Source organism: Lycorma delicatula, chromosome 4 (assembly GCF_047948215.1).
Source record: "Lycorma delicatula isolate Av1 chromosome 4, ASM4794821v1, whole genome shotgun sequence".
Lineage (NCBI taxonomy): Eukaryota > Metazoa > Arthropoda > Insecta > Hemiptera > Fulgoridae > Lycorma > Lycorma delicatula.
Window position 1 is genome coordinate 114,781,842 of NC_134458.1, and position 25,276 is coordinate 114,807,117.

The window sequence follows — 25,276 nt, forward strand, 5'->3', positions numbered from 1 at the left end:
TGACTTGCCCTGGGCCTTGGCCAGGAATTATAAAGCGGACCTGTTGTTGGTTGCAGAGCCAAATCTGAGCATGGTAAACGCCGGGGGTTGGTATGTGGATGAGGATTGCTTGAGTGCCATTGCCACGGTCCCGAAATATGGCACTATTAGCGGTAGTGGCAGTGGAACAGGGTTCAAAAAAATTGAAGTCACTGGCGGACGATCTATAATTGTTTCGCCTCAACCAACATACCATTAACAGAATTCATAAGCAGAATGGATGAACTCGCAGCAGATATTCGGAGACGAAGAGGACTTGTACTGGTGGGCGAGGACTTCAACGCGAAGTCCCACGAGCAGGCTTGTGAAAAAACTAAACGGAGAGGGAGAATTCTGGCTCAAGCTATGGCCTCCTTGATATGGTGTGTGTGTGTGAGAACGACTTCGGAATTCACACATACCATAGAGGTGACAAAGGTTTTACGCTTGATCTCTCATTTGTTCAGGAGACCTGAACGAGAGATGTGAGTTGGGGCGTTCTGGACGAGGAGACTCTCAGCGACCATCTCTGCATAGGGATGGTCGCTGAAAGGCAACGCAATAATGAAGTACACGCACAGGGACCTTGGAGACTAAGACCGCCTCAGATTCCAAAGTTAATCGCACGGAGGAGTTGTATTCAATTTAGGCGACGGCTCACAAGATGGAGGAAGGATGGTGACTCACCAGCTAATGAAAATAAAACAAAGTTTAAGACAAGCTCGTAATGAACTGAAGAAGGTGATCCTCAAATCAAAAAATTCCAAATGAAAGGAAATATGTGACGAATTAGAAGAGAACCCCTTTGAAAATGTATACAAAGTGGTGACGAACAGGTTTGGAAAATCAGTGCCGAGGCTGCCTGCCACCCAATTGAGAGGTTGTGGAAGAACTCTTTCCCGAGGACCATAAATGGAGGAGGAGAGAAATCGTGGCCGGGGATATTCCCCGGTTCACGGTAGAAGAACTAAGTTTTGCACTGGATAGGCTAAAACCACGGATGGGGCCCGGTCCTGACGGTATAACCGCGGAAATATTAAACGTACTGGTAGAGGCTTCTCCCTTGACGATACTTGATGTTTTTAATAAAGCAATCTTTAAAGAGATGTTTCCAAAAAAATGGAAACTGGCACGTCTGGTGCTTATTAAAAAAGAGGGTAAGGGGTTTATGCCAATTGCGCTCATTAATGCTCTGAGCAAATTGTTTGAGGCCTTATTGGCACGGCGTCTAGAGATGGTAATTGACAGAAGGGGAGGCTTATCCGGAAAAAGTACGAATTCAGAAAGCAGCGATCTACGGTAGACCGTAGAGTTGCGGAGCAGGTAAATGCAGCAGCGGCCGGATCGCAACACAGTAGAGAAATTCCGCTGATAATTAAAGTAGCTATATGAAATGCATTTAACAGCGTCTCTTGGGGTACAATCTTAGATTAGCTGGTTAGAAAAAAGGTACCACCCTACCGCGTTAGGAAGGTGCAACAATACCGGAGAGATAAATGCAGCTGGTCTCAAGAGAGGGAGAAGAGGTCATCGTGGCCATGGAACGGGATACCCTAGGGGTCAATACTGGGCCCCTGCTCTGGAACGTGGCCTAAGACGACGTTCTGAGAACAAGAATGCCACGGGAACTGACGGACTATGCGGATGATCTTGCCCTTGTCGTCAGTTCACAGACGTTGCAGGATGTCAAGCCTTTGGCGGAAGATGCCCTCGACTCTCTGGTAAAAGCGATGGCGGACAAAAGTTTGGTAATGTCTCCCCATAAATCGGAAATGATATTAAATGAGTAGGAGGCTCTTACCGACATTTTCGGTGCCATTGGAGGGAGTGGAGATGACCCCGTCTAGGAGGGCCAGACACCTCGGTGTCTGACTCGATCGGACGAGGGGTCTCACCGCCCACGTTGAGGAAGCCTGCAAGAAGGCGGAGAGGGTTACCTCAGCGGTGGTCAGATTAATGGCAAATGTCAGGGTCCCCAGAACCGCTAAGAGGAGAATTATAATCTCAACATTCATATCTATGATGATGTATGAGGTCCCGATCTGGTGCAGTGCTCTCGGAGTGGCACACAACCGACAAAGATTACACAGTGTGTACAGATGCCTTGCGCTTAGGGTGGTGCAGGTATATAGGAGTGTGTTTCTGGAGGCCGCACTCATTGTTGCGGAAGTGCCGCCAGAAGATTTACTCGTGGAAGAACGCCTAGCAAGATACCAGGGCATGGATTCAACAGAAGCGAGAAGAGGCCTATTGGACAAGTGACAAGAAAGATGGGATGCTAAAGCTCTTGGGAGTGGGTGGCGGTGGTCCAACTGGATCACCGTTGCTGGGTGCTCCCAGGGGACGCTGGAAGAACAGCACTGGTGGGCCTACAGACACTGGCGATGGTAGTTCTTGCCATCGCCAGTGTAGTTCCGCCACCACATTGTGAAAGGGCGGGGGGGTTTTAGTGGGTCCCTGCTTTGGCAGGAAACCCCACACACCCATCAGTTTGGGCTGCTGGGGGCATCTGGGTCCAGATTTTCCCTCCTCCAACAAAAAACAAAAAAAAGTCTACAATGAGTGATGATAGAAAGCTAATTTTAATGTAGTTTTTGGTACTAGAAACTGGTAACCAACATAGTTTTTTTAATCTGATGCCTTGCGCTTAGGGTGGTGCAGGTATATAGGAGTGTGTTTCTGGAGGCCGCACTCATTGTTGCGGAAGTGCCGCCAGAAGATTTACTCGTGGAAGAACGCCTAGCAAGATACCAGGGCATGGATTCAACAGAAGCGAGAAGAGGCCTATTGGACAAGTGACAAGAAAGATGGGATGCTAAAGCTCTTGGGAGTGGGTGGCGGTGGTCCAACTGGATCACCGTTGCTGGGTGCTCCCAGGGGACGCTGGAAGAACAGCACTGGTGGGCCTACAGACACTGGCGATGGTAGTTCTTGCCATCGCCAGTGTAGTTCCGCCACCACATTGTGAAAGGGCGGGGGGGTTTTAGTGGGTCCCTGCTTTGGCAGGAAACCCCACACACCCATCAGTTTGGGCTGCTGGGGGCATCTGGGTCCAGATTTTCCCTCCTCCAACAAAAAACAAAAAAAAGTCTACAATGAGTGATGATAGAAAGCTAATTTTAAAGTAGTTTTTGGTACTAGAAACTGGTAACCAACATAGTTTTTTTAATCTGAAATATGTTTGAATCTGAATGAAATTCAAACCAGACTTACCTTGTTTAAGCTGAAAAAAAACTGTATTATTCACAGGCCACTATGTTAGATTTTTTCATGTTTTAATGTTGAAGTTTCATTTTTTGGATTTTTGTTCCTATATCATCCTTTTCAATTTCATCCTGCATGTATATATATATATATATATATATATATATATATATATATATATGTATGTATACATATAGATATACTGTACATATACCTTTTTGTTAGAAAATATCTGTGTTGCAGTAATTCATATCATGTTTCATCACATAATTTTCAAATTTCTATGGTGATTTAATCAAAGACTCAAGAGAAAGTGCAAAAACCAGAAGGATAAAGAAGGTGAAAGACTCTCCAGAAAATTGATGATGAGAGAGACATAGAAAGCAAAGAAAAGATGGGTTCCTTAGACATGCAAGATTTAGAAAGGAAGTTATGAAACAAATTTAGAATGGAATGAATATATTAAAAAGTAAGCACACTAAAATTGGAGATATATACACTATATTGTATATGTACTATACTGTAGAAGTATAGAAGCTCTAACAGTACAAGGAAAATGGAGAAAGAAAGGAGTCATTTTTAAGTTTGAGAATGGAGAAAATTGATAGTATAGTGTAGATAGTGATAGCCTAGAGTGTAGAATATGAAGTAAGCAATTGAGAATAGAAGTTTAATTTGAGCAATTCACAACAGAAAAATCAACTGGCTGGGATACATCATGAAAGAAAAAACAGTTGATTAAATGAGCTACAAAGATCAGTAAGTGCTGAAAAGAACAGAGGATGGATAAATAAAAATTATAGACGATTTAAAAGAAAATTGAACTATCATAAACTAAAAGTTTTACTAGAATAGAAGAGAAAATATAATGAATATGTTTTTTTTTCTCTTGAGATAAACAATGATTATGATGAAAAGAATAAAAAATACTTTATATTTTTTTATTTACTTTTAAAGAGATCTCCTGTTTCCAGATGATATCCAAAAATTCTAAAAATTCCTATTTATTCAAACTACCTTATGACTTATTCCCTGAAGCCTGATTGATATTGAATGAATTGGCTTTTCATGTAGATAATGAAGAGTCTTAATAAAGTTTTCTTTAATTCAAGACTCCTAAAAAAATTATTTTAGATCAATTTTTCTAAGAATGTGTATATCATTGCAATTAATAGTAAAAGAAAAGTTTACAGGCAAGATTTTTCATCCCACTACGTGTCTTGGATGTTTGGCAAAAACCCAGCTACACTACAGAATTTTACTAATTTTTTAATAAATTAGTACATTAACTTAAATATAGATTACAATTAAAAACAAGGCTATTTTTTTATGCAGTAGCTTACCATCATAATGCCACTATCCATACATAAAAATCTAAAGCACTCCATTTAAAATATAAAAATGATTTATATGTTTTGGATTAAAACAAAGGAAGAAAACCCTTCCTAATAAGAATGGCTTATACAAAGATGAATGTTCCTATGAAACATTTTAAATCTTATGAAGATCGATACACTATGTGTTTATCATTTATATAACCCAGTAAGATAAGAAAACTTTTACTAGCGACTAGCTCTGAGTTGTGCAAAATAGACAAAGGCAATGAAAATGATCACAACTGAAACATTCTCATTGAAGAAGTCCCACGTAGTCAGAAAATATGGTTCTTTCTATAAAGCATCACTGCAAAAAAATTAACAGTTTCAATTGATTTCTCCTTGCACTTTCAGTGTGTATTAATACACAGAATTCAGAAAGGATTTTAAAGAAAACTTGCCAAGTCAAAAATAAGAATCAACAAAACTTGCAATAGCCTATATTTAAAAAATGAAAAGATATGAGGCACTAATTCTGTCTCTCACTGATATATAATTTATTCTGTAAAACATATTTATGTATAGTACATTATGTTATTGATGTGAGACAAACTTGTATTTTTCTTATTGTATGCATTTATTAAAAAAAAAATTGTGATTAATTACATTCTGATTGTACATTTTTCTTCTTCAGACAATTTCATTAGAAAATATTTTTAGAAAATACTGCATCTTACAAGTTTCACAATAAAAAACCGGTTAATTAAAACTTTTTCACTTTTTGTTTCATATCTTTCTTACTTTGAGTACCAACTAAATAAAAAAGAATAAAACATTCTAAATTACATGCTGGGTTTTAAAATTCAGTGCAGAATATTAATGGATTGAAAGTACTAATTAGTTTGGTTACAATAAGGTAGTAATTGTATAAATTACATTAAGTAATGAATACTAAGTTAAATAAAGCTATTTTACTTATGTTCCTATTATACTATTTACATTACATCATTATACTCATGCAAATTTAAGAAAATAATAAATTAATAAATAATAAATTTCTTCCAAATTATATATATATATATATATATATATATATATATATATATATATATATATATATATATATATATATTATAAATTTAGAAGAATTTAAAAAAATATATCAAAATATTATTTATAAACTTTAAATATTGTTGATATTTGTTAATGTCAAATAAAAACATTTATGAAATCCTTTTAAAAACAATCAAAACCCTGTAAAAGCTTCACCCAAATTCACTAATAAATTTTTTATCATAGGTGTTTTTTGGTTATTAAAAGTATTGTACTCATTGTTCTGGAAACAATAAAAAATAAAGTATAAAATGTAACTGATTGTAAAAGATTCAGTCAGAATTTAGTTAGGTGTAGTGTAAAGAATAATTTACTGCTAGCAATACTGTAAGGTCTATGGACATCTTTAGCCAATACCTGTTGGGGAAGCATTTCCAGTACATCCCCTTTTTTTTAATTAATTAATCAATTTTTTTCACAACTGGTATTTACTTAGTTGTTTTGAATAAGGAGCCAAATAGTGGCTCAGTGAAAGGGATTAACAGTTTCTAAAAAATCCTGTAATCATCTTTAAATAGAACATTGTATGAAATATCATTAAAAATGTGTCATTCCACTTAACAATATAGTTTACTGCAAAATTTAAAAAAAAACAATCAGAAAACATATTTGAGAATCATAAAAATCACAAGGTGAAATGAAAAAAGGTTGAGTTAAAACAGGACCTTGCTTCACTCAGTTAAAGAGATTCTTGTTTGTTGAATTTCTTATAAAAAAAAATTAAAAATATACATTAATCAAAACTTTCTTGTTAATTTAACATATTCAGTTAATAAATTCCTTTTTTTATAGACTTGGGTAATATTTTTAACATTGTATTTTTATTAGCAAGTGTAATATCTCCATGTAACTTTTATGTTATTTTTTTACTCTTTTTCTAATTATATTTCTATAAAATATACTTTATTCAAAAACTGCTTCCAATTTCTATAATGTGTTTTACATCTATAGACAGAAGAATATAATAATTATACTAAAGTTAATGATTAATACAAAACAGAAAGGAATAAAGAACAGCATCAAATAAATCAAATGAGAGATGAATCCAAAAGTAGAAATATGGTTTGTGAGTGAGTTTTCATTAAATAAATTTTTTATCAGTGAATAGACCTTCAGTCTCTTACTGACTGATTTACAGTTCAGTTGCATACTTCCAAGAGCTATAAATTTCTGAAGTTGATAAGATCATTCCTAAGGAACCTTGTACCTGATCCCAAGCTCTTTAGTTTTTCTATTTGTTGTACCATATATTTAAGTTGATTATCACTGTTCTCATTTAGGCAAAATATAATCCTAATATTCTGATCTTAATATTCTAATACATCCTAATATTCTGAGGATTATGACCATTGTGGATGCCTGCTGCATGGAAGGGCCTTGAGCTTCTCTCAAAGGTGTTTTGTTTGTCTCAAATTGTGATTTTTCCCGAGGTATATTGTTTTTTTCCACCACCACTCCTTTATCTTTGATCTAGCCTTCTAAGTGCACCATGCTGAAATCTGTAATGCCAGTTTAACCTTGATATTATCTGGTTGAATTTCTGTTTCCTGTTCTGACTACGCAATAAGCCTAAGTGCTGAGGTGCACTTCAAGTAATACTGGGTCTACTGATGTCTTTCAAAGTATAAATTAAAAAAAAACCACTAATATTATATGAAATATATATATATATATATATATTTTTTTTTTTTTTCTAATATAAAAAAAAAGACAATTTTTATCTTTCTTGAGCCAGAATTTGCTGGTAAGAAGAATATTGTACAACAAATATCATAAATTTTTTTAGTGATCCAAGAACAATCATTTATCAACTTCTTTAAAAATTTTGAGTAACTCATAAAGCCAACTCCTTACTTTATCAAATTTTAATTTACTGAATTTATTATTCTATAAGTTATTAACAATATAAAGTATTACATAATTACTCACGATTCTGAGAATCTTTTTTGAATAGTTGCTTGTGGTAATGTACGTTTATGAAGAATGTTATTAACAGCAACTGTAATATTATTTTTTGTTCCAACTTTTAAATTATCAGTTAATTCTACTTGAAAAGGAAGATAACCACCTACATGTTCCCCTACTAATGCTCCGTTTAACCACTACAACAAAACCAAACATAAAAACTTAAAGTGCTGATGAAAATTTTCTTATTACACACAAGTTCATCTAGGCTACAGAGTTGTACTGTTTATTTCAAGTAAGAATAAAAATATTAAAAATGGAAGATTCCTAAAAAATTATAAAATATGAATAAAACCTTCTTTACATTTACACTTTACTTTAACTTAAACTTTAAGACAAGTCCTTGTTCTAATCATATCTTTGTTTTCTTCCTATTTATCTTATTATTCTTTAATTTTTTAATGAGTTTCTCCTTCCTTATGTTTCATGATTTTTCAGTTTTCTACTGGTTTGTTTTTCAAGCTGGTGATGAATGATAGGACTCTAAATTTTGATGACTCCAATTTCAAAGCTGTCAGGCTGATGATGACTGCTGGGCTGTCCAGGAAGTAACTTACATTTTGAAATAAAAAACCAACAAAATAAAAAAAAGAAATTTTATTATATACATTAGAAAGGGGCAATCTTAAACTATTTTTTTTACATAGTAGTCATTTTAACTGAGCCACTTATCATAACAATGCACAAGCTTTTCAATTCCTTTTCTGTAGTAATCTGCCACCTTAGATTTTTGGCACCCATTTTGTGCAAAACTTGTGATAACCAAGCTTCCCCAATACAATTTCATGCAGTAAACGTTGTGAAATTTGGGGAAATGAAGCAAGAGTTCCATAATCTTAGAATTCGTGAAAATCACTGCATTATTGCAGCTATTTTCACGAATTCTATCGTTGATTTTCATCATCAGTTCATCAGTCACAAGGCTAGGCCAACCACTGCGATCCTCATCATGAACATTGGTGCGGCCATTTTTAAACTGAATGCACCACTGCCTCACTCGAGTTCACTCATTATTCCATCACCGTACACCTCACAAAGTTGCTGATGAATTTCAATTGGTTTGAAGTTTTTTGCCAGTAAAAACCTAATCACTGAACACACCTCACAACTCGTGGAATTTTCTATTGAGGCACACATTTCAATAATTCACAATGAACAAAGTAGAAAAATCACAGTCGACACGCTATGACAGCTTGATGCATACTGAGTGTAGAAACGTTTTGATGCCAAGATGGCGACTCTATCCCCACCCATCTCCACGCTAAGCACAAACGTAAGTTACTTTCTGAACCGCCCTCATATTTAGAAAAAAATTTAACATAAATATTACTTTATTTTTTCAGTACAAGAAGTAAAATGATATATTTAAAAAAATATTACATACATTTTAAAAATAACTATCTACAAGATTTCATTAAAACCATAACTGATCTAACCACTTCATTCAAACAAATCTGAAATTTATTTTAAACTTTTAAATCACCAGAAAAAGTAAGAAATAAATAAATAAAGATAAGATATAAAAAAGAAAACTTATAATATGAAAAAAATATCATTATTGATGGTTTTCTCTAAGTATGCACACATACATATATACCATACACATCGCCACTGCACTATTTGAATACTTTTTCATATAGAAATATTGGGCTTTTAAAGCACACAGCAACTTATAACTTGATATTTAATTAATGTAAGTTCAAGTCTTACTCATTACCAAAGGGACCAATTTTGATGAGTCTTTCTTTACTTTGCAGAGGAAATTACTTGTATGGTTTTACTGAAAGTTTTCCTACTAAAATTAAAAGGAAGATTTTCTGAATGAAAAATTACATTTTTTAAATGAAAATTCAAGAAAATTAATTGGAAATCTTAGAATAAAAAATAAAGATAGTCAGGTAACTCATGTTCAGTAGCAATACCTTTATATTGTTTCTTTTCACTCTTTTTTCTTATTTTTATCAAGATAAGTTTTTTGCCTTTATGTTTCTTGAGAATGGCATATTATAAATGGAAATTACTTTATATATAATTTCATTTTTAGTTTCTATCACAGCTAACCATGTTTAAATAAAAATAAAATTAAAAATAAATGATAACGCAAACTTTAAAAAAATAATGCCAACTACAAAAAAATATCTTTTAAAAAATAGAAAAAGTAAAAATAAACAGTATTAATTCTTCTTTAAAGTTAACACCAAATAAAAGACAAATAACAACCCTTAATTTGGTGCTAACTTCTAATAGTTGAAATTTTTTTTTAAAAATTAAAAATTTTGTTTTATTGCTGTTTTTCTCTTTTAAGAAAGTTTTATTTTAAATCTGATTTTTATTATTTTGATTTCATATTCTCATGAAAGATTTTCAAATCTATAATTATTTCTGAATCACATTATAGTTATCAATGAGTTAAGTTGATAAGAAAATTATTCTAATAAGATGACTGCATTATAACAATAACAGTTACAAAATCATATCTATGGAAATGAGGAAAAAGGAGTAGCAGCTTGTTACCTTTTACTTATTACTTCGGATTTACAGTAGATGTTATAAGAATACAGCATCCATAATATATAGGCTTACTGTACATCCAAGATTAGCCCGGGCAGTCCTGGTTCTTTAGTGCTGTCCATGGGAATATCCAGGGTTGCAAAAATGTCTGGGGTTTGTGAATTTTATGACCTGGCGAGGATTTTTTTTTAATTTTAGACCTATATGTTCGACATCGCGTTTTTAAACATTCTCTTACAGCCGTGAATCTCTCAGCTGACCTTGGAGCAAGTGCTGACGTTGATTTTGATGGAGGCATGGCTACACCAGTCTCACCACAACTTCTTACTTAATCATTTGGTAACAGAACAGGGGTATTGTGTTTATGTTGTTTTCGTTTGGGAAGTAACTCGTCTACATGTTTTTGATCATTTTATCTCTATTTGTTTTTTGTCTCATTGTTTAGCAATGGACAAGAGAAAATATGTGTTTAAAGTTAATCTGCAACAGGAATACAAATTTTTGAAATTGTGTAATGACAGTAACAATGAATATGTTTATTGTACTCTATGTACTGGAGAATTTTCTGTTGCACATAAAGGAAAGGGTAATATTGAAGACCACATGAAAACAGCTAAACATAGGAGTGCTATTAATGCTACTACTTCAGCAAACATAAGAGATTTCTTTAAAGCCAAAGATGGGAATAACAGTAACAGTGATCTGGAATGTGCTGCTAAAGAAGTTACATTTTGATACCACGCTGCTAGACACAAACCCAATTTCAAAACATCAGACTGCACATCTAAACTGGTTAAAAAGTTATATGACCCAAAATTTTCATCTGCAGAACTGAAACAGAGGCAATTTCACCATTTATATTTGATAATGTGTTGCGTTCTTTGGAATACATTAATTATGTAACAGTAACGATGGATCGCTCAAACAGAAGTAAAGTAAAACTTGTTTTGATTGTTGTAAGATATTTCAGTCTGGAGGAGGGAATTTAAGTTAAACTTTTAAATTTCAATGAAGTGTCAGGTGAAACTGCTTTAATTTTGACTCTGTATCTTTTGCAGTGTGTGAAAAAATACAAACTTGAAAAAAATTTGCTTTGTTATACTGTTGATAAGACTAACAGTAATTTTGTTGGTGTGAAGAGAAAGGGGAGTGAAAATGTGTTCAGAAAATTTCAAAAGTGATTTAGATAGACCTATTTTAGGAATTGGTTGTTCAGTCCACATTGTAAACAATTCAGTACAAACAGCAAGTGATTCTCTACCCCTGGACATAGAAATTATTGTTATAAAAATTTGTAAATATTTTCACATATATACAGTAAGAGTAACGAAACTTAAAAAGTTCTAGAATTTGTGGAAACAAATTACAAAAATGTATTATCTCATAGCAGCACGAGGTTCCTTAGTTTGTTACCTGCAATAGAAAGAATTCTTTCCATTTTTGATAGCCTAAAATCATACTTCTTGTGACAAATTCCCAAAATTATTACTTGATTTTTTGAAAATCAAGAAAGTGAACTGTTTTTGAAATTTTTATACGGTACTCTACAGTTATTTAATAATGTAGTTCTGAAATTGGAAGCTAATTCCATCACAGCAATAGAAGCATTTCAGACATATTCTGAATTAATTTTTCAACTTCAGGAAAGAAAAATCCACAAGTTTATACTATCTTCTGCCAAAGAATTGCTATGCACTCTAAAAGAAAATGATGATGTTCAAGAACAAAAATTCTTCTCAAGCGTAGACAATTTTTATAATTCTAGAATCCAATACTAGAGTTGTGGGGAACCAACAGAGTTGTAGAGAACCAGTTTTGATAAGTTAGTAGATAAATTTACGAACTGAAATTGCCTGGTCTGATTTAGAGGAGACAGCGCAAGTTGTTAATGAAATTATAAGAGATTCCATGATGAACGTACATTGTTGAACCAAGTAATTCAAAACCAAAGGGTAGAGTGTGGTTCAAGTTCTGCAAAAGTACCAGATACTATTGAAGAAAAGTGAAAAGCAATTTTTAAGGTGTTTCAAAAGACTGATATTTCATGTTGCATTATTTCTAAAATGGTTGAGTTGGCGATGTCTTTGCCTGGGACATCTGCTCCAGATGAGAGTTTTTTCAATTGCGGGAGCATTTCGTCTGCAGAAAGGTGTAGACTTTCAGTATCTACTGTTAAATATCTGTTCCTCCTCTATGAATCATGAGACCTTGCCGTTGGTGAGGGGGCTTGAGTGCTCAGGGATACAGAGTATCTGGACCGAAGGTGCAACCATATCGGAGAGGTATCTGTTGAGAGCCAGACTAAGGAATGATTCCTGAAAGAGGGCAGCAGCTCTTTCAGCAGTTGTTAGGGCCGTGAGTCAGAATGACTTAAACGGCCATATCAACATCACTCAGTCCTCTGAGTACTGCGCAGCTGAAAGGAATGGAAAACTACAGCTGCTTTTATTCCAAGAAAATGTGGCTCTCTGCATTTTCATATAGCAATGATGGAGGCGTCTTCCTTGGTAAAATATTCTGGAGGTAAACTAGTCCCCCGTTCGGATCTCCGGGTGGGGACTACTAAGGAAGGGGTCACCAGAAAATTAAAAAATAACAATCTACGAGTCGGAGCGTGGAATGTTAGAAGTTTAAAAAAGGTTGGTAGGCTAGAAAATTTAAAAAGGGAAATGGGTAGGACAAATGTGGATATAGTAGGAATTAGTGAGGTTCGATGGGAAGAGGAAGGCAACTTTTGGTCAGGTGATTTTAGAATAATTAACTCAGCTTCAAATAATGGGCAGGCAGGAGTAGGTTTCATAATGAACAAGAAGATAGGGAAGAGAGTAGAATATTTCAAAACGCATAGCGATAAATCATTGTAATAAGGATAAAATCAAAACCTAAACCGACAACGATTGTTAACGTCTATATGCCTACAAGCGCCCATGATGATGATGAGGTAGAGTGTGTATACGAAGAGATTGATGAAGCAATTAAACACGTAAAAGGAGATGAAAATTTAATAATAGTTGGAGATTGGAATGCAAGCATTGGAAAAGGCAAGGAAGGAAATATAGTGGGTGAATACGGGCTGGGCAAAAGGAACGAAAGAGGGGACCGATTTATAGAGTTTTGCACGAAGTATAATTTAGTAATTGCCAACACTCAATTTAAAAATCATAATAGGAGAATATACACTTGGAAAAAGCCAGGCGATACTGCAAGGTATCAGATAGATTATATCATGGTTAAGCAAAGATTTAGAAATCAACTCGTTGACTCCAAAACTTACGCTGGAGCATACATTGATAGCGACCATAATTTGGTGATAATGAAATGTAGATTGGGGTTTAAAAACCTGAAGAAAAGGTGTCAGATGAATCGGTGGAATTTAGAGAAGCTTGAGGAAGAGGAGGTAAAGAAGATTTTTGAGGAGGACATCGCAAGAGGTCTGAGTGAAAAAGATAAGGTAGAAAATGTAGAAGAAGAATGGGAGAATGTTAAAAAAGAAATTCTTAAATCAGCAGAACCAAACTTAGGCGGAATAAAGAGAACTGGTAGAAAACCTTGGGTTTCAGATGATATATATTGCAGCTGATGGATGCATGTAGAAAATATAAGAATGCTAGTGATGAAGAAAGTAAAAGGAACTATCGGCAATTAAGAGATGCTATAAACAGGAAGTGCAAACTGGCGAAAGAAGAGTGGATTAAAGAAAAGTGTTCAGAAGTGGAAAGAGAAATGAACATTGGTAAAATAGACGGAGCATACAGGAAAGTTAAGTAAAATTTTGGGGTACATAAATTAAAATCTAATAATGTGTTAAACAAAGATGGTACACCAATATATAATACGAAAGGTAAAGTCGATAGATGGGTGGAATATATTGAAGTTATACGGAGGAAATGAATTAGAAAATGATGTTATAGAGGAAGAAGAGGAAGTTGAGGAGGATGAAATGGGAGAAACAATACTGAGATCTGAATTTAAGAGAGCATTAAAAGATTTAAATGGCAGAAAGGCTCCTGGAATAGACGGAATACCTGTAGAATTACTGCGCAGTGCAGGTGAGGAAGCGATTGATAGATTAACAAACTGGTGTGTAATATTTATGAAAAAGGGGAATTTACATCAGACTTCAAAAAAAGTGTTATAGTTGATACCAAAGAAAGCAGGGGCAGATAAATGTGAAGAATACAGAACAATTAGTTTAACTAGTCATGCATCAAAAATCTTAACTAGAATTCTATACAGAAGAATTGAGAGGAGAGTGGAAGAAGTGTTAGGAGAAGACCAATTTGGTTTCAGGAAAAGTATAGGGACAAGGGAAGCAATTTTAGGCCTCAGATTAATAGTAGAAGGAAGATTAAAGAAAAACAAACCAACATACTTGGCGTTTATAGACCTAGAAAAGGCATTCGATAACGTAGACTGGAATAAAATGTTCAGCATTTTAAAAAAATTAGGGTTCAAATACAGAGATAGAAGAAAAATTGCTAATATGTACAGGAACCAAACAGCAACAGTAATAATTGAAGAACATAAGAAAGAAGCCGTAATAAGAAAGGGAGTCCGACAAGGATGTTCCCTACCTCCGTTACTTTTTAATCTTTACATGGAACTAGCAGTTAATGATGTTAAAGAACAATTTAGTTTCGGAGCAACAGTACAAGGTGAAAAGATAAAGATGCTACAATTTGCTGATGATATAGTAATTCTAGCCGAGAGTAAAAAGGATTTAGAAGAAACAATGAACGGCATAGATGAAGTCCTACGCAAGACCTATCGCATGAAAATAAAAATGAACAAAACAAAAGTAATGAAATGTAGTAGAAATAACAAAGATGGACCACTGAATGTGAAAATAGTTGGAGAAAAGATTATGGAGGTAGAAGAATTTTGTTATTTGGGAAGTAGAATTACTAAAGATGGACGAAGCAGGAGCGATATAAAATGCCAAATAGCACAAGTGAAACGAGCCTTCAGTAAGAAATATAATTTGTTTACATCAAAAATTAATTTAAATGTCAGGAAAAGATTTTTGAAAGTTTATGTTTGGAGTGTCGCTTTATATGGAAGTGAAACTTGGACAATCGGAGTATCTGAGAAGAAAAGAGTAGAAGCTTTTGAAATGTGGTGCTATAGGAGAATGTTAAAAATTAGATGGGTGGATAAAGTGACAAATGAAGAGGTATTGCGGCAAATAGATGAAGAAAGAAGCATTTGGAAAAAATATAGTTAAAAGAAGAGACAGACTTATAGGCCACATACTAAGGCATCCTGGAATATATTGGAAGGACAGGTAGAAGGAAACAATTGTGTAGGCAGGCCACGTTTGGAATATGCAAAACAAATTGTTAGGGATGTAGGATGTAGAGGGTATACTGAAATGAAACGACTAGCACTAGATAGGGAATGTTGGAGAGCTGCATCAAACCAGTCAAATGACTGAAGACAAAAAAAAAAAAAATCTGTTAAATGTTAAAATTAATTCAGAACTTTCTTGTGAATTTTATGATGTAATTAAAACTAACAAACTATTTCTGAAAAAGTCATGTCTAGTGAAAAATACAACTGGATAAATAAAGTTTAATGTTTCAGTAAACTGTTAAGACTTTTAAGTAATTTCAAAGATGTGGCTTGGTTGGATCCAAAGAAATATGGTAAGCCTAATAATACATATATTTATTTACAGAGGTAAATAAATACATAATAATAAATAAAAATAAAGAATGAGGTGTCATGAAATAAAAATTTACCTGCACACCTATCTATTTCCTAATTACATTACACCTTATAACCCACAATTGCATTACGTTTATCCTTGAACTTCCCTTGACTGTTGATGACCATTATTCAGATAGAATACTGTAACTTTCAGGATATAATATCGATCAACTATTTTACCTTTTGATGAGAAATAGAATTTCAACCCCTTCTTGGGGGAATGCACAAGGGGTTATAACCCAAATATTTTAAACAGTAACACTCTTTGTGCAATAAATCATTTTAAAGGTCTTTTTAAGGCAAGTAAAACTGTAGAAATAAAAAGTTGCTACGATATCTGCACCCAAAATGGTGGGAAGGTAAATTTTGGATTTTGAAAATACTAAATTTATAAATTCAAATAATACAAATAAATGAAAAGAAATTACACTGAATTTATCTAATAGAATAAAAGCTTATTTAAAAGTTAAATTTAAGTTTTAAAAGATTAAAAAAAAATATTTTTTTAACACCAAAAAAAATTGTTTTTGTTCAAATTTAATGAGTAAATAAATAAAAATATTGCCACCAAATCATGCTAATCAGCTGCTCATTGATGGTATCTTACCATTGTTGCAAAAGTGAAGCTTACTTCATTGTTGTGTAAATTCCATTTAAAGTTTTATTTCAACCCACCAGGTTGGTCTAGTGGTGAACGCGTCTTCCCAAATCAGCTGATTTGGTAGTCGAGAGTTACAGCGTTCAAGTCCTAGTAAAGTCAGTTGATTTTACACAGATTTGAATACTAGATTGTGCATACCAATGTTCTGTGGTGGTTGGGTTTCAATTAACCACACATCTCAGGAATGGTCAAACTGAGAATGTACAAGACTACACTTCATTTACACTCATACATATCATCCTCATTCATCCTCTGAAGTATTATCTGAACAGTAATTACCAGAGGCTAAAAACAGGAAAAAGGAAGAGTTTTATTACAACACTGTTAGTTTCTTATGAGAATTTATTGTTATCAGTTGGCTAATTGTTTTTTCTACCTTTATAACATTTGTAAGCTACTTTTGTTATTTACACCTTTTTTATAATTGTCTTTTACTAAATTAATTTTTTCTGTGCTACCTACTGACATTGCTATCAATATGCCACTTAGTGAAACAGGAGAGGATCACACTTTTAATGATAAGGGGCTTTGGTGATAAGTTAGGTCATATAATGAAGTTTGTGAATTGTTCAATGCAAGATTTAATAATAATTGTAACCCTATTACAAAAGATACAGTGTCAAAGTCCATCATACGATTTGAAGAAACAGGCAGCATTAATAATAGGGAAAAAATTTGTAACAAATAATAACAAATCATTAGAGATTATGCAAGAATTTATTGAAAATCCTCATTCCTCGGCTCCAATGGCAGCACGAAAATACAACATTAGCCAAAGTTCAGTGATTCGAGCATTAAAATGTGAAAATTTCAAACCCTTAAAAATTCATCTGGCGCAAGAATTAATGAAGATGACTACAATGGAAACACTGGACTGATATTAATCCACACTGATATCATAAAGTACACACACAGTATCTAGTCAAAGTAAATATATGGGCAGGTATTGTTGGTGGACAATTGATAGGGCCTATACTTATTGATGGAAATTTAAGCGCAGTGAAATATGAAGCTTTACTTCTTAACGATAACATTCCAACATTCAAAATGTTGTTAGTCCCAACTTCCAAAACATTTGGTTTCAACAAGATGGTGCCCCACCTCATTTCAGTCTTCAGGTACATGAAATTTTAAATTCATTTTTTCCTGGAACATGGATTGGCTAAAGGGGTCATACAGAATGGCCAGCGAGATCATCAGACTCAGATTAAATCATCATCAGATTACTTTCTATGGTACTTTTTAAAAATTTTTGTCAAACTACTTTTTGTCCTGGTATAATCCTTTTTTTTCTTATATTATGAAATTGTTTTAAATCTATTCTAAATGAACATTTCAAATCCATTTGTTTTCAAGGTTAGCAATCTGTAATGTCTCATTTCGCTAGAATTTTTTATAGATTTTAAAATTTATTTTTGTACAGTTTCAATAAGGTATATTTCTATATAGCATTAAACACAATTTAAAGAAAAAATTTCTATGAGCCAGTAACTTGAATCATTTCATTCAAAAAGTAGGTTAGATTAAGTAATGGAAAAAATTACATTTCAATATTTTTATAATTTTTAAATGGTTGTATCTTAAATTCATAGATCAGTAATCAAAGTTTAAACCGACTCTTTCATATAAAATTAGATAGAATACAAAGTGATCTGTACAGTGTTATAGAACTTCACCATAACCAACCTACTTTAGGTCTTACCAACAATTATTTATTGTTCTAATTAAACCTACTAGCTTAAAAGCTTCTATTTTTTCCAAAATTGTTGTATTTTCACATTTTCAAATGTAAACTAATGGCCTGATTTTTATTATTCAAGTTTTACATTATTTAAAAGAATGATCTGATACTTTTCTTTTTCAAATTTCTTTTATAATTTTTAGCTAGAAAAATAAATTACTTTTTTGCCAGTAAGAGGTTATTTGTCAATATAGAACTAATATGAGAATGTTTTTATTCTATCTTTAGCAACAGTATACTATACAGAAAAAATGAAAACAAATAAATAATTATCCAAACATAAAACAAGATTTTCTGAATGAAGAAAAGAGTCTAAGAGTCTACGTAAGTAAATATGAGTAGATACTCTACAAATATTTTTTTCAAATATTTTATGGTTTATTCTAAAATACTATGCATTACGTTATTAGTTAAAAGACTTTATTTTGTATAATTAACAGAAACACCATTGTAATATTACTGATGAAATTATTGTTCATTATTTTAATGCAAATGTATTTACAAGTAGCTTTGTCTTCATATGAAAACATTACAAAAAAAAACACAAATCCTTTACCAACATTAATCATGTATTATTACAGAAAATTGTTTGTATATTTTTCTACATAACTTCATATTGAAATAATCAACTGATGCAACAGATTCTTGTAATATATATAATTCTTAATGTTACTATTTTTAAATATCCCATGTTGCATATACATATTCATTTATGATGCTCATCAGATAAATCATTCAGCAATTCCCTTCTACATATGAGTGATTATTCCTGTTACAAAAAAAGTAAATTGTTTATGTGACATTTTACAAAATTTACAAATTTTTGTATAAATTTGTATTTGTATTTTTTCAACTTTCTAAAAGTTTAGCTCCCATCCCCCTATCTTCTCCAACCACCAAAAACTGGTTTGTGGAAAAATTTATCTCAACTGGACAACTGCAAAGGTGACCCTCAACAACCATAAAGTTTTGAAATATTTGCCAGGAAAAGTCATTATTTCAGATAAACATTTTTTTTTAGTATTTTATTTGTAATCATTTGTAAGCACTAGTAATGAAAATTAATGGGTGTGATACTAAAGACCTGATAATAAATTGCACTCTTTTCAACGCCTTGGGAAAAAATTTAGAGAAGCGAGGCACAAAGAAATTCAGCACAAATTTAGCCTAAATGACTGCCAAGAATTAGTGTTGCATTGGGATGGAAAGCTGCTCCCAGAACTAAGAAGTGTTGAAAAGGTTGATAGACTGGCAATGATAGTAACTTTTCAGGGCAAGGAGAAATTGTTGGGAGTCCTTGAAATCCAAACATCATCAGGAGAAGAGCAAGCCATGGATGTTTACCAAGCAATGGAGAAGTGGGGTATAACCAACAAAAGTCAAGCACTTTGCTGTGATATGACAGCAAGCAACACAGGTCGAGTAAATGGTGCTTGTAAAAATTTAGAAAAATTGTTCCATCATGACCTGTTGCACCTCCCTTACCATCATCACATTTTTGAGGAACTGTTTCGACTCACTGATGGGTGCAACTTCTAGTTCAGACATGGTGCTTTTCAAAAGATTTAGAGAAACTTAAAGAAGAAACTCAAGAAGAACATTTACATAACTGGTAACAACGAAGTGACTGATGATATCCGTTCTACCATTCTTGGATTTCTTGAACACTATCTTTCTATGCACAAACAACAGCAAGATGATTACAGAGAATTGTTGGGGTTAACTATCATCTTTCTTGGTGGCATTCCAAAGAATAGGATATTGTTTCATATACCAGGAGCTATAAATTATGCTAGGTGGATATCAAAGGCAATTTATGCATTTAAGATTTACCTGTTCAAAATCAATTCCAGTTATCACATACAGAGAAGAATTCTTTAAGAAGAATATATATTTCTCTTGCTCGAATTTATGTTTGAGCCTAGTTTCTTTCATTAGAAGCAATTAAAGCACCTATCATGATTTCCTGTTCATGTGTCAGTTGATAAATTATCAAATTGGTAAGGGTGCTGCAAAAATGTTTTCCAATCATTTCTGGTACTTGATCCCCGAAACTGTGGCTCTATCTTTATTTAATGACAATGTACCAACAGCAGTTGTCAAATATGGCTCAAATTATACTGGAAGAAGATAAAGATAAAGAAGAGAAAGAATAAAAAAAATCACCTGAAGAAGTACATTCTGCACTAAAATGATTTTTCTTCCTTTAGAAACATCAAGTTTTTGTCTTTTGTAACTCCTGGTACAAAAACTTTCCTCACAAGATTTTTCTATTTTTCTTTAAGATTAAGAGAGAGAGAGAGAGAGAGAGAGAGAGAGATAGTCTCAAATAAATGTATTTATTCTTTTGAATGGTTATGGCTAGAAAATGAACAGGGATATAAATGACAAAACCACACCATCTTACAGTTCAAACATCTGTTTTTCATTGATGTCACTCATTGCTAGCTTATATGTTATTTATTACATAATAAACATGGCTCAAATTCAGTTGTTTTATCACAAACTAAGTGGCTTTTGAAGTGTTACTGAAAAACTGAGAATGTTAAAGAGGTTCAAAGATGTTGAGCAATGGAATTTGGAATACCACCACCAAGAGTAACAAATACAAGTATCTGGGACAAGTTTGAAGCTAACGGAACAAACTTAACAGAATAATTAAAAGACATAACAGAGTTTATTGGAGTAACACAAATTCAAACATAACTGAATAGAAACCTGTTAATTTGCTAGGCCTTACTGTGTGGTGTAGTTTATCTTCTACAGGATTGTTGGGCCATTCTTCATTGAGTGGACTGTCACCAGCATCTCTTACTTGCAGATGGTATAAAACAACATTACTTCTGCTCTGCATAACGTTTTGTTAATGTACTACTTCCAACAAAATGGGGCTCCCACCCTATACTATCATCATCACGTAATGGAATTTCTTGACAGCACCTTTCCTGAGTAATAGGATGAAAAGGAAATGCTTTTGAGTTTCTGGTTTGATCTCCAGACTTAAGACCCATGGATTTTTACCTATGGAGATTTTTAAAAAGCACTGCTACAAAACCAAGGACACTGCAGCAGCTGAGACAGCAAATTGAAAATGCAGTTAACATGATACTTTTAGCTGCAGTACAGGTAGCATGTTGCATGTATTAAACTTTTGTCATAGATATACTGATGTTAATGGTGGTCATTTTGAACATTTATAAGTTTAAGTTAAAAAAACAACACAAGTAATCATGTATCTAATATGTTTTCTCATTATTTCTTTAATATAATATAGCTGTTCAAACTGTGTATTTATTCTTTTGAGATACTGTGTACATTTATATAATTCATTAACATATTGACCATTGTGTTAATATAATTTAATATTAAATAGAATATAAATCACCAAAACACAGTATATAGGTAAGTTAAACTTACAATATTAATTCCAAAAATCAGTTTTCATGGGATCCCACATCTTCAGTTGTTATTAAATTCTATAATTACATTAAAATATATTTATTTTATAGTTTGTCAAATTTTTGAAATTGTTTTCATTTTTAAAAATTTTAATTTTAGTAAATTTTTAAATATATATTTTATTTTTTAATTTTATAATGTAATTATAGAATATAATAACAGCTGAGGTGCAGAATCCGAAGAAAATCAATTCTTGGAATTAATATGCACACACACACATTGCTGCAGATGGTCCATGTCTGTACCATCTGAGAGATCTCCATCGCGCTGTCATCGATTACGTCGATTTTCCTGTTAGGGACTCTGGCCTCGGTCGTCTCCATCTTGTCACAATCCTAGTCTCCGTCACCTTTGCTATCTTTCAACTTTTCACCTTTCTCATGAGCTTTATCACTTTTTCCTTTCACCGAAGATGGTTCTGGAGCCGTAGCTGCGCTTGTTCTTGATCTTCTTTGAATTTCTCCGCATACTGAGAAGCGGGTCAGACTCCCTGTCGCCTTAAACGATTGATCAGCCATATCTCAACAACGGGTTACTCAAATAAAAATGTGACCACAAATCCTTGTTCACGGTTGAAAACCACTCGAAAACGACACCCCACACGGCGATTTTTGAGGGGGCTGGAGCAGGGGGATGGGATTTTTTGGGGGGAGAGGGCAGGTGATTTTTATATTGTCAACAATCGGGTCAGAAATTTTTTTTGGAGGGGGGATATTTTGGATCAAGGGTCGCATAGGTCAGGAATGGCTTGAAGCACCTATAAACGGAAGGAGATTTTTTGGACGGAGGTATTTCTGGGGGTTTTTGGGTTGGGAGTCAAGAATAGCGGTCTGGGACGAACAGGGAGTCGGAAAAAAGAGAAAAAGTTATCCCACTTATATTTGTCTCTGTAAGGACTTATAATATTTTTCTCCTTGAAAAGTCCTTGTTTACTTCAATTGCATGACGTAATACTCTTGCACAACCTTGCAGTTTAACTTAGAATAATTCTAATTAAATTATTTGGTTAAATAAGTACAACTCCTATGTTATATCATAGGAAAAGCAGAAAAATCTAAATATCAAATCAGTCCGTTGTCCATATCTCAACAAATTTTGTGTCCCATGTTCATCAATCTTCCACCAACAAAATCCAATAAAATCACCAAAAAAACCAATCAAAAATACTGAAAAACAGCAGAGCAAAAACTACACATTCTTGCCACTAATGCAATCCCAACTCAATGACTTTTTCTTACCTGCAGTCATAAGTCCTCTTTGAGAGCTTTTCAATGATATGTCATAAATGTGCTTATTTTTATTGGTTCCAGAGTTATAACCAAATAAAATTTTAATTAATGAAATATTTGGATCTTACAAGGGATTTGAACACCGGTTCAAATCCAACTTCATCTCCTTTTTTTAATTTAAATATATTGATTTATTAATTAACCTCTGATTGTAAAAAAGTTTTACGATAAATAATAATTCAAAAATAACAATAAAAAAAAATTATTAAATATCAGAAGTTATTAATGAAATAAAATTTTATGTACTTTTCATTTAAAAAAAAAAATGTGTATATGTAAGTTAATAGGCATACAAGGAAGTCATGTGGTGCTCACATCAGATTTTTTATTTTATCCTAATTTTTAAATTGATGGTAAATTTTTACATGTTCAGTGAACAAACTGGAAGTGTTCCCAGGCATGATGAATATTACTGTCATGATATAAAAATTAGTGTAAGTAGAGTAATTATATAATAAAATTTATAAATTTTAATTTACAAGTAAATTAAAAGCAAAAAAAACTTACAACTTTTGATGTGTAGTGTACTCCACCAAAATGTACAAATATTCTCCGATCAGTTTTTACTTGCCAATAATGTGGAACATAAAATGATCTTTGGTACCAAGACCATCCAAGGAAATCTCTAATTGTTGCATTAGCTGTTACATCATTAAAACTTGCTGGTACAGGCATCTTTAAAGTATCTCCAAGCTATAATAAAGGCCTTTAATTAAAGGATATCTTAAAACAAAATTATAAATTGGGTAAAATTAAAATCAGAAAAAAATGAATTTTTTTTGCAATTGGTACCATTAGTTGCACAACTTTTGGTGCTAAATATTATTAATATAAAGCAATAGAATTAATTCACCCTCATCTGAGAGAAACAATGAGTTATACACCTTGTCTTTACTCCATTGGGAAACAATGTTTAAGTAACCTAATACTAATTTCTTTGGACACTATGTTTGATTTTGCTGTAAATTCTATTTTTTTTTTCTATTTTTAAACATTTGCTACCATGAGTATTCATAGAAAATGTAAAATAACAGTTAATAGTTACATCAAAAATAAAAGTAATACGAGGTCCATATAAAAAATAATTCATATTTCATATGGTAACATTATGAAGATTGATGTAGACACTACACATTGCAGGTAGCATATCTTGAATGGTTTAAATTACAACATAAATCATATCAACAAGGCATTGTATATGCTCTCATTAACTCTGATTTAACAGTAGTTAAGAGAGTTATGCCAATTATAAATACCTATTGGACTTCCAGTTAAGGTGCTTTTGGAATCTATGAAGTCTGATAGAGAATTTATTTAATCGATTAAAGAAATGCATTAATTTTTTTTTTGAATATTCAAAAAATAATTGATTTTCAATCAGCACAAGATTATTCATTATCAGCAAAATTTTATTGAGAAAATCCAAGATGAAGATAGGTTTTTAAAAGAAAAACTCAAAATGGTTAAGGTTTTGCATCGCTTCATGATTGCTATAAAAAGATATGAGAGTTATAAAGTTTCTAACAGGAGGGAAAGTTCATTATTGATGTTGGTTAAGCAGTGAAGGTCAAAATTAGTGAAGAAGAGACCGATTTTTATAATTGGGTGTAAGAATTGCAATATACAAATTATTGGAATCATAATAAAATTCATTTGTACGGGTGTTTATGATAAATTGTAATTAAGTCAAAGTCATGGTAATTTTATATGGTTATCAATGACTCTTAATTCAGAAATATACATTAAGTGGCACTGAGATGGCATTATTGGTTTTGTTTAGAAAAGAATGACCATAGAAACATGTTTAGATTGTTCAAGTAGTAAAAATTAAAAGCAGAAACATAAATGGAGACAACTGCTTTTAGTAAAGAGCAATTATGATTTGAAAGTGTTACAGTAATCTATTATTATATTTATTTTATCATAGTGAAATTTTAAATAGATTATTGGTGCAATGTTTGGTTCCAATTGTCAGGTTGTTTGTGTGACAAAATTTGATATACCATACTCCTTTTTCAGGTAACAAAGATAGCCAGGAAAAGAAAGGAGTAGGAAAAAGGTTTGTTACCTAAAAAATAAATTAACTGAAGAAACAGGTAATTTATTTTTTATCATTTTTTAAAATATTTTATATTTACATATTTTCTTACAATACAAAGTGTAAAAATTTGAAAAATTTACAATTCAAACAAAAATTTAAGTAATAAAAAAAGCTCACAAAAAGTTGTAATACTTTCCTGGTACTTGGTTATTTATTATTATACAGTGGAAAAACAATTTTACATGAAAA

At 32.6% G+C, this 25,276-nt stretch overlaps 1 protein-coding gene and 1 pseudogene across 1 annotated transcript in view; one reads left to right on the forward strand and one right to left on the reverse strand.

Moving 5' to 3' along the window:
* Window positions 1–25,276, reverse strand: part of LOC142322925 (beta-glucuronidase-like) — an 84,835-nt gene that overhangs the window by 39,672 nt on the left and 19,887 nt on the right. The window contains exons 2-3 of the mRNA XM_075362010.1: window positions 23,494–23,679; window positions 7,581–7,753 (exon numbers count right to left, since the gene is read on the reverse strand). Of these exons, the coding sequence (XP_075218125.1) occupies window positions 7,581–7,753; window positions 23,494–23,679 (359 nt within the window). The remainder of the gene's footprint in view (window positions 1–7,580; window positions 7,754–23,493; window positions 23,680–25,276) is intronic.
* On the forward strand, window positions 16,185–20,157 carry LOC142323190 (uncharacterized; annotated as a pseudogene).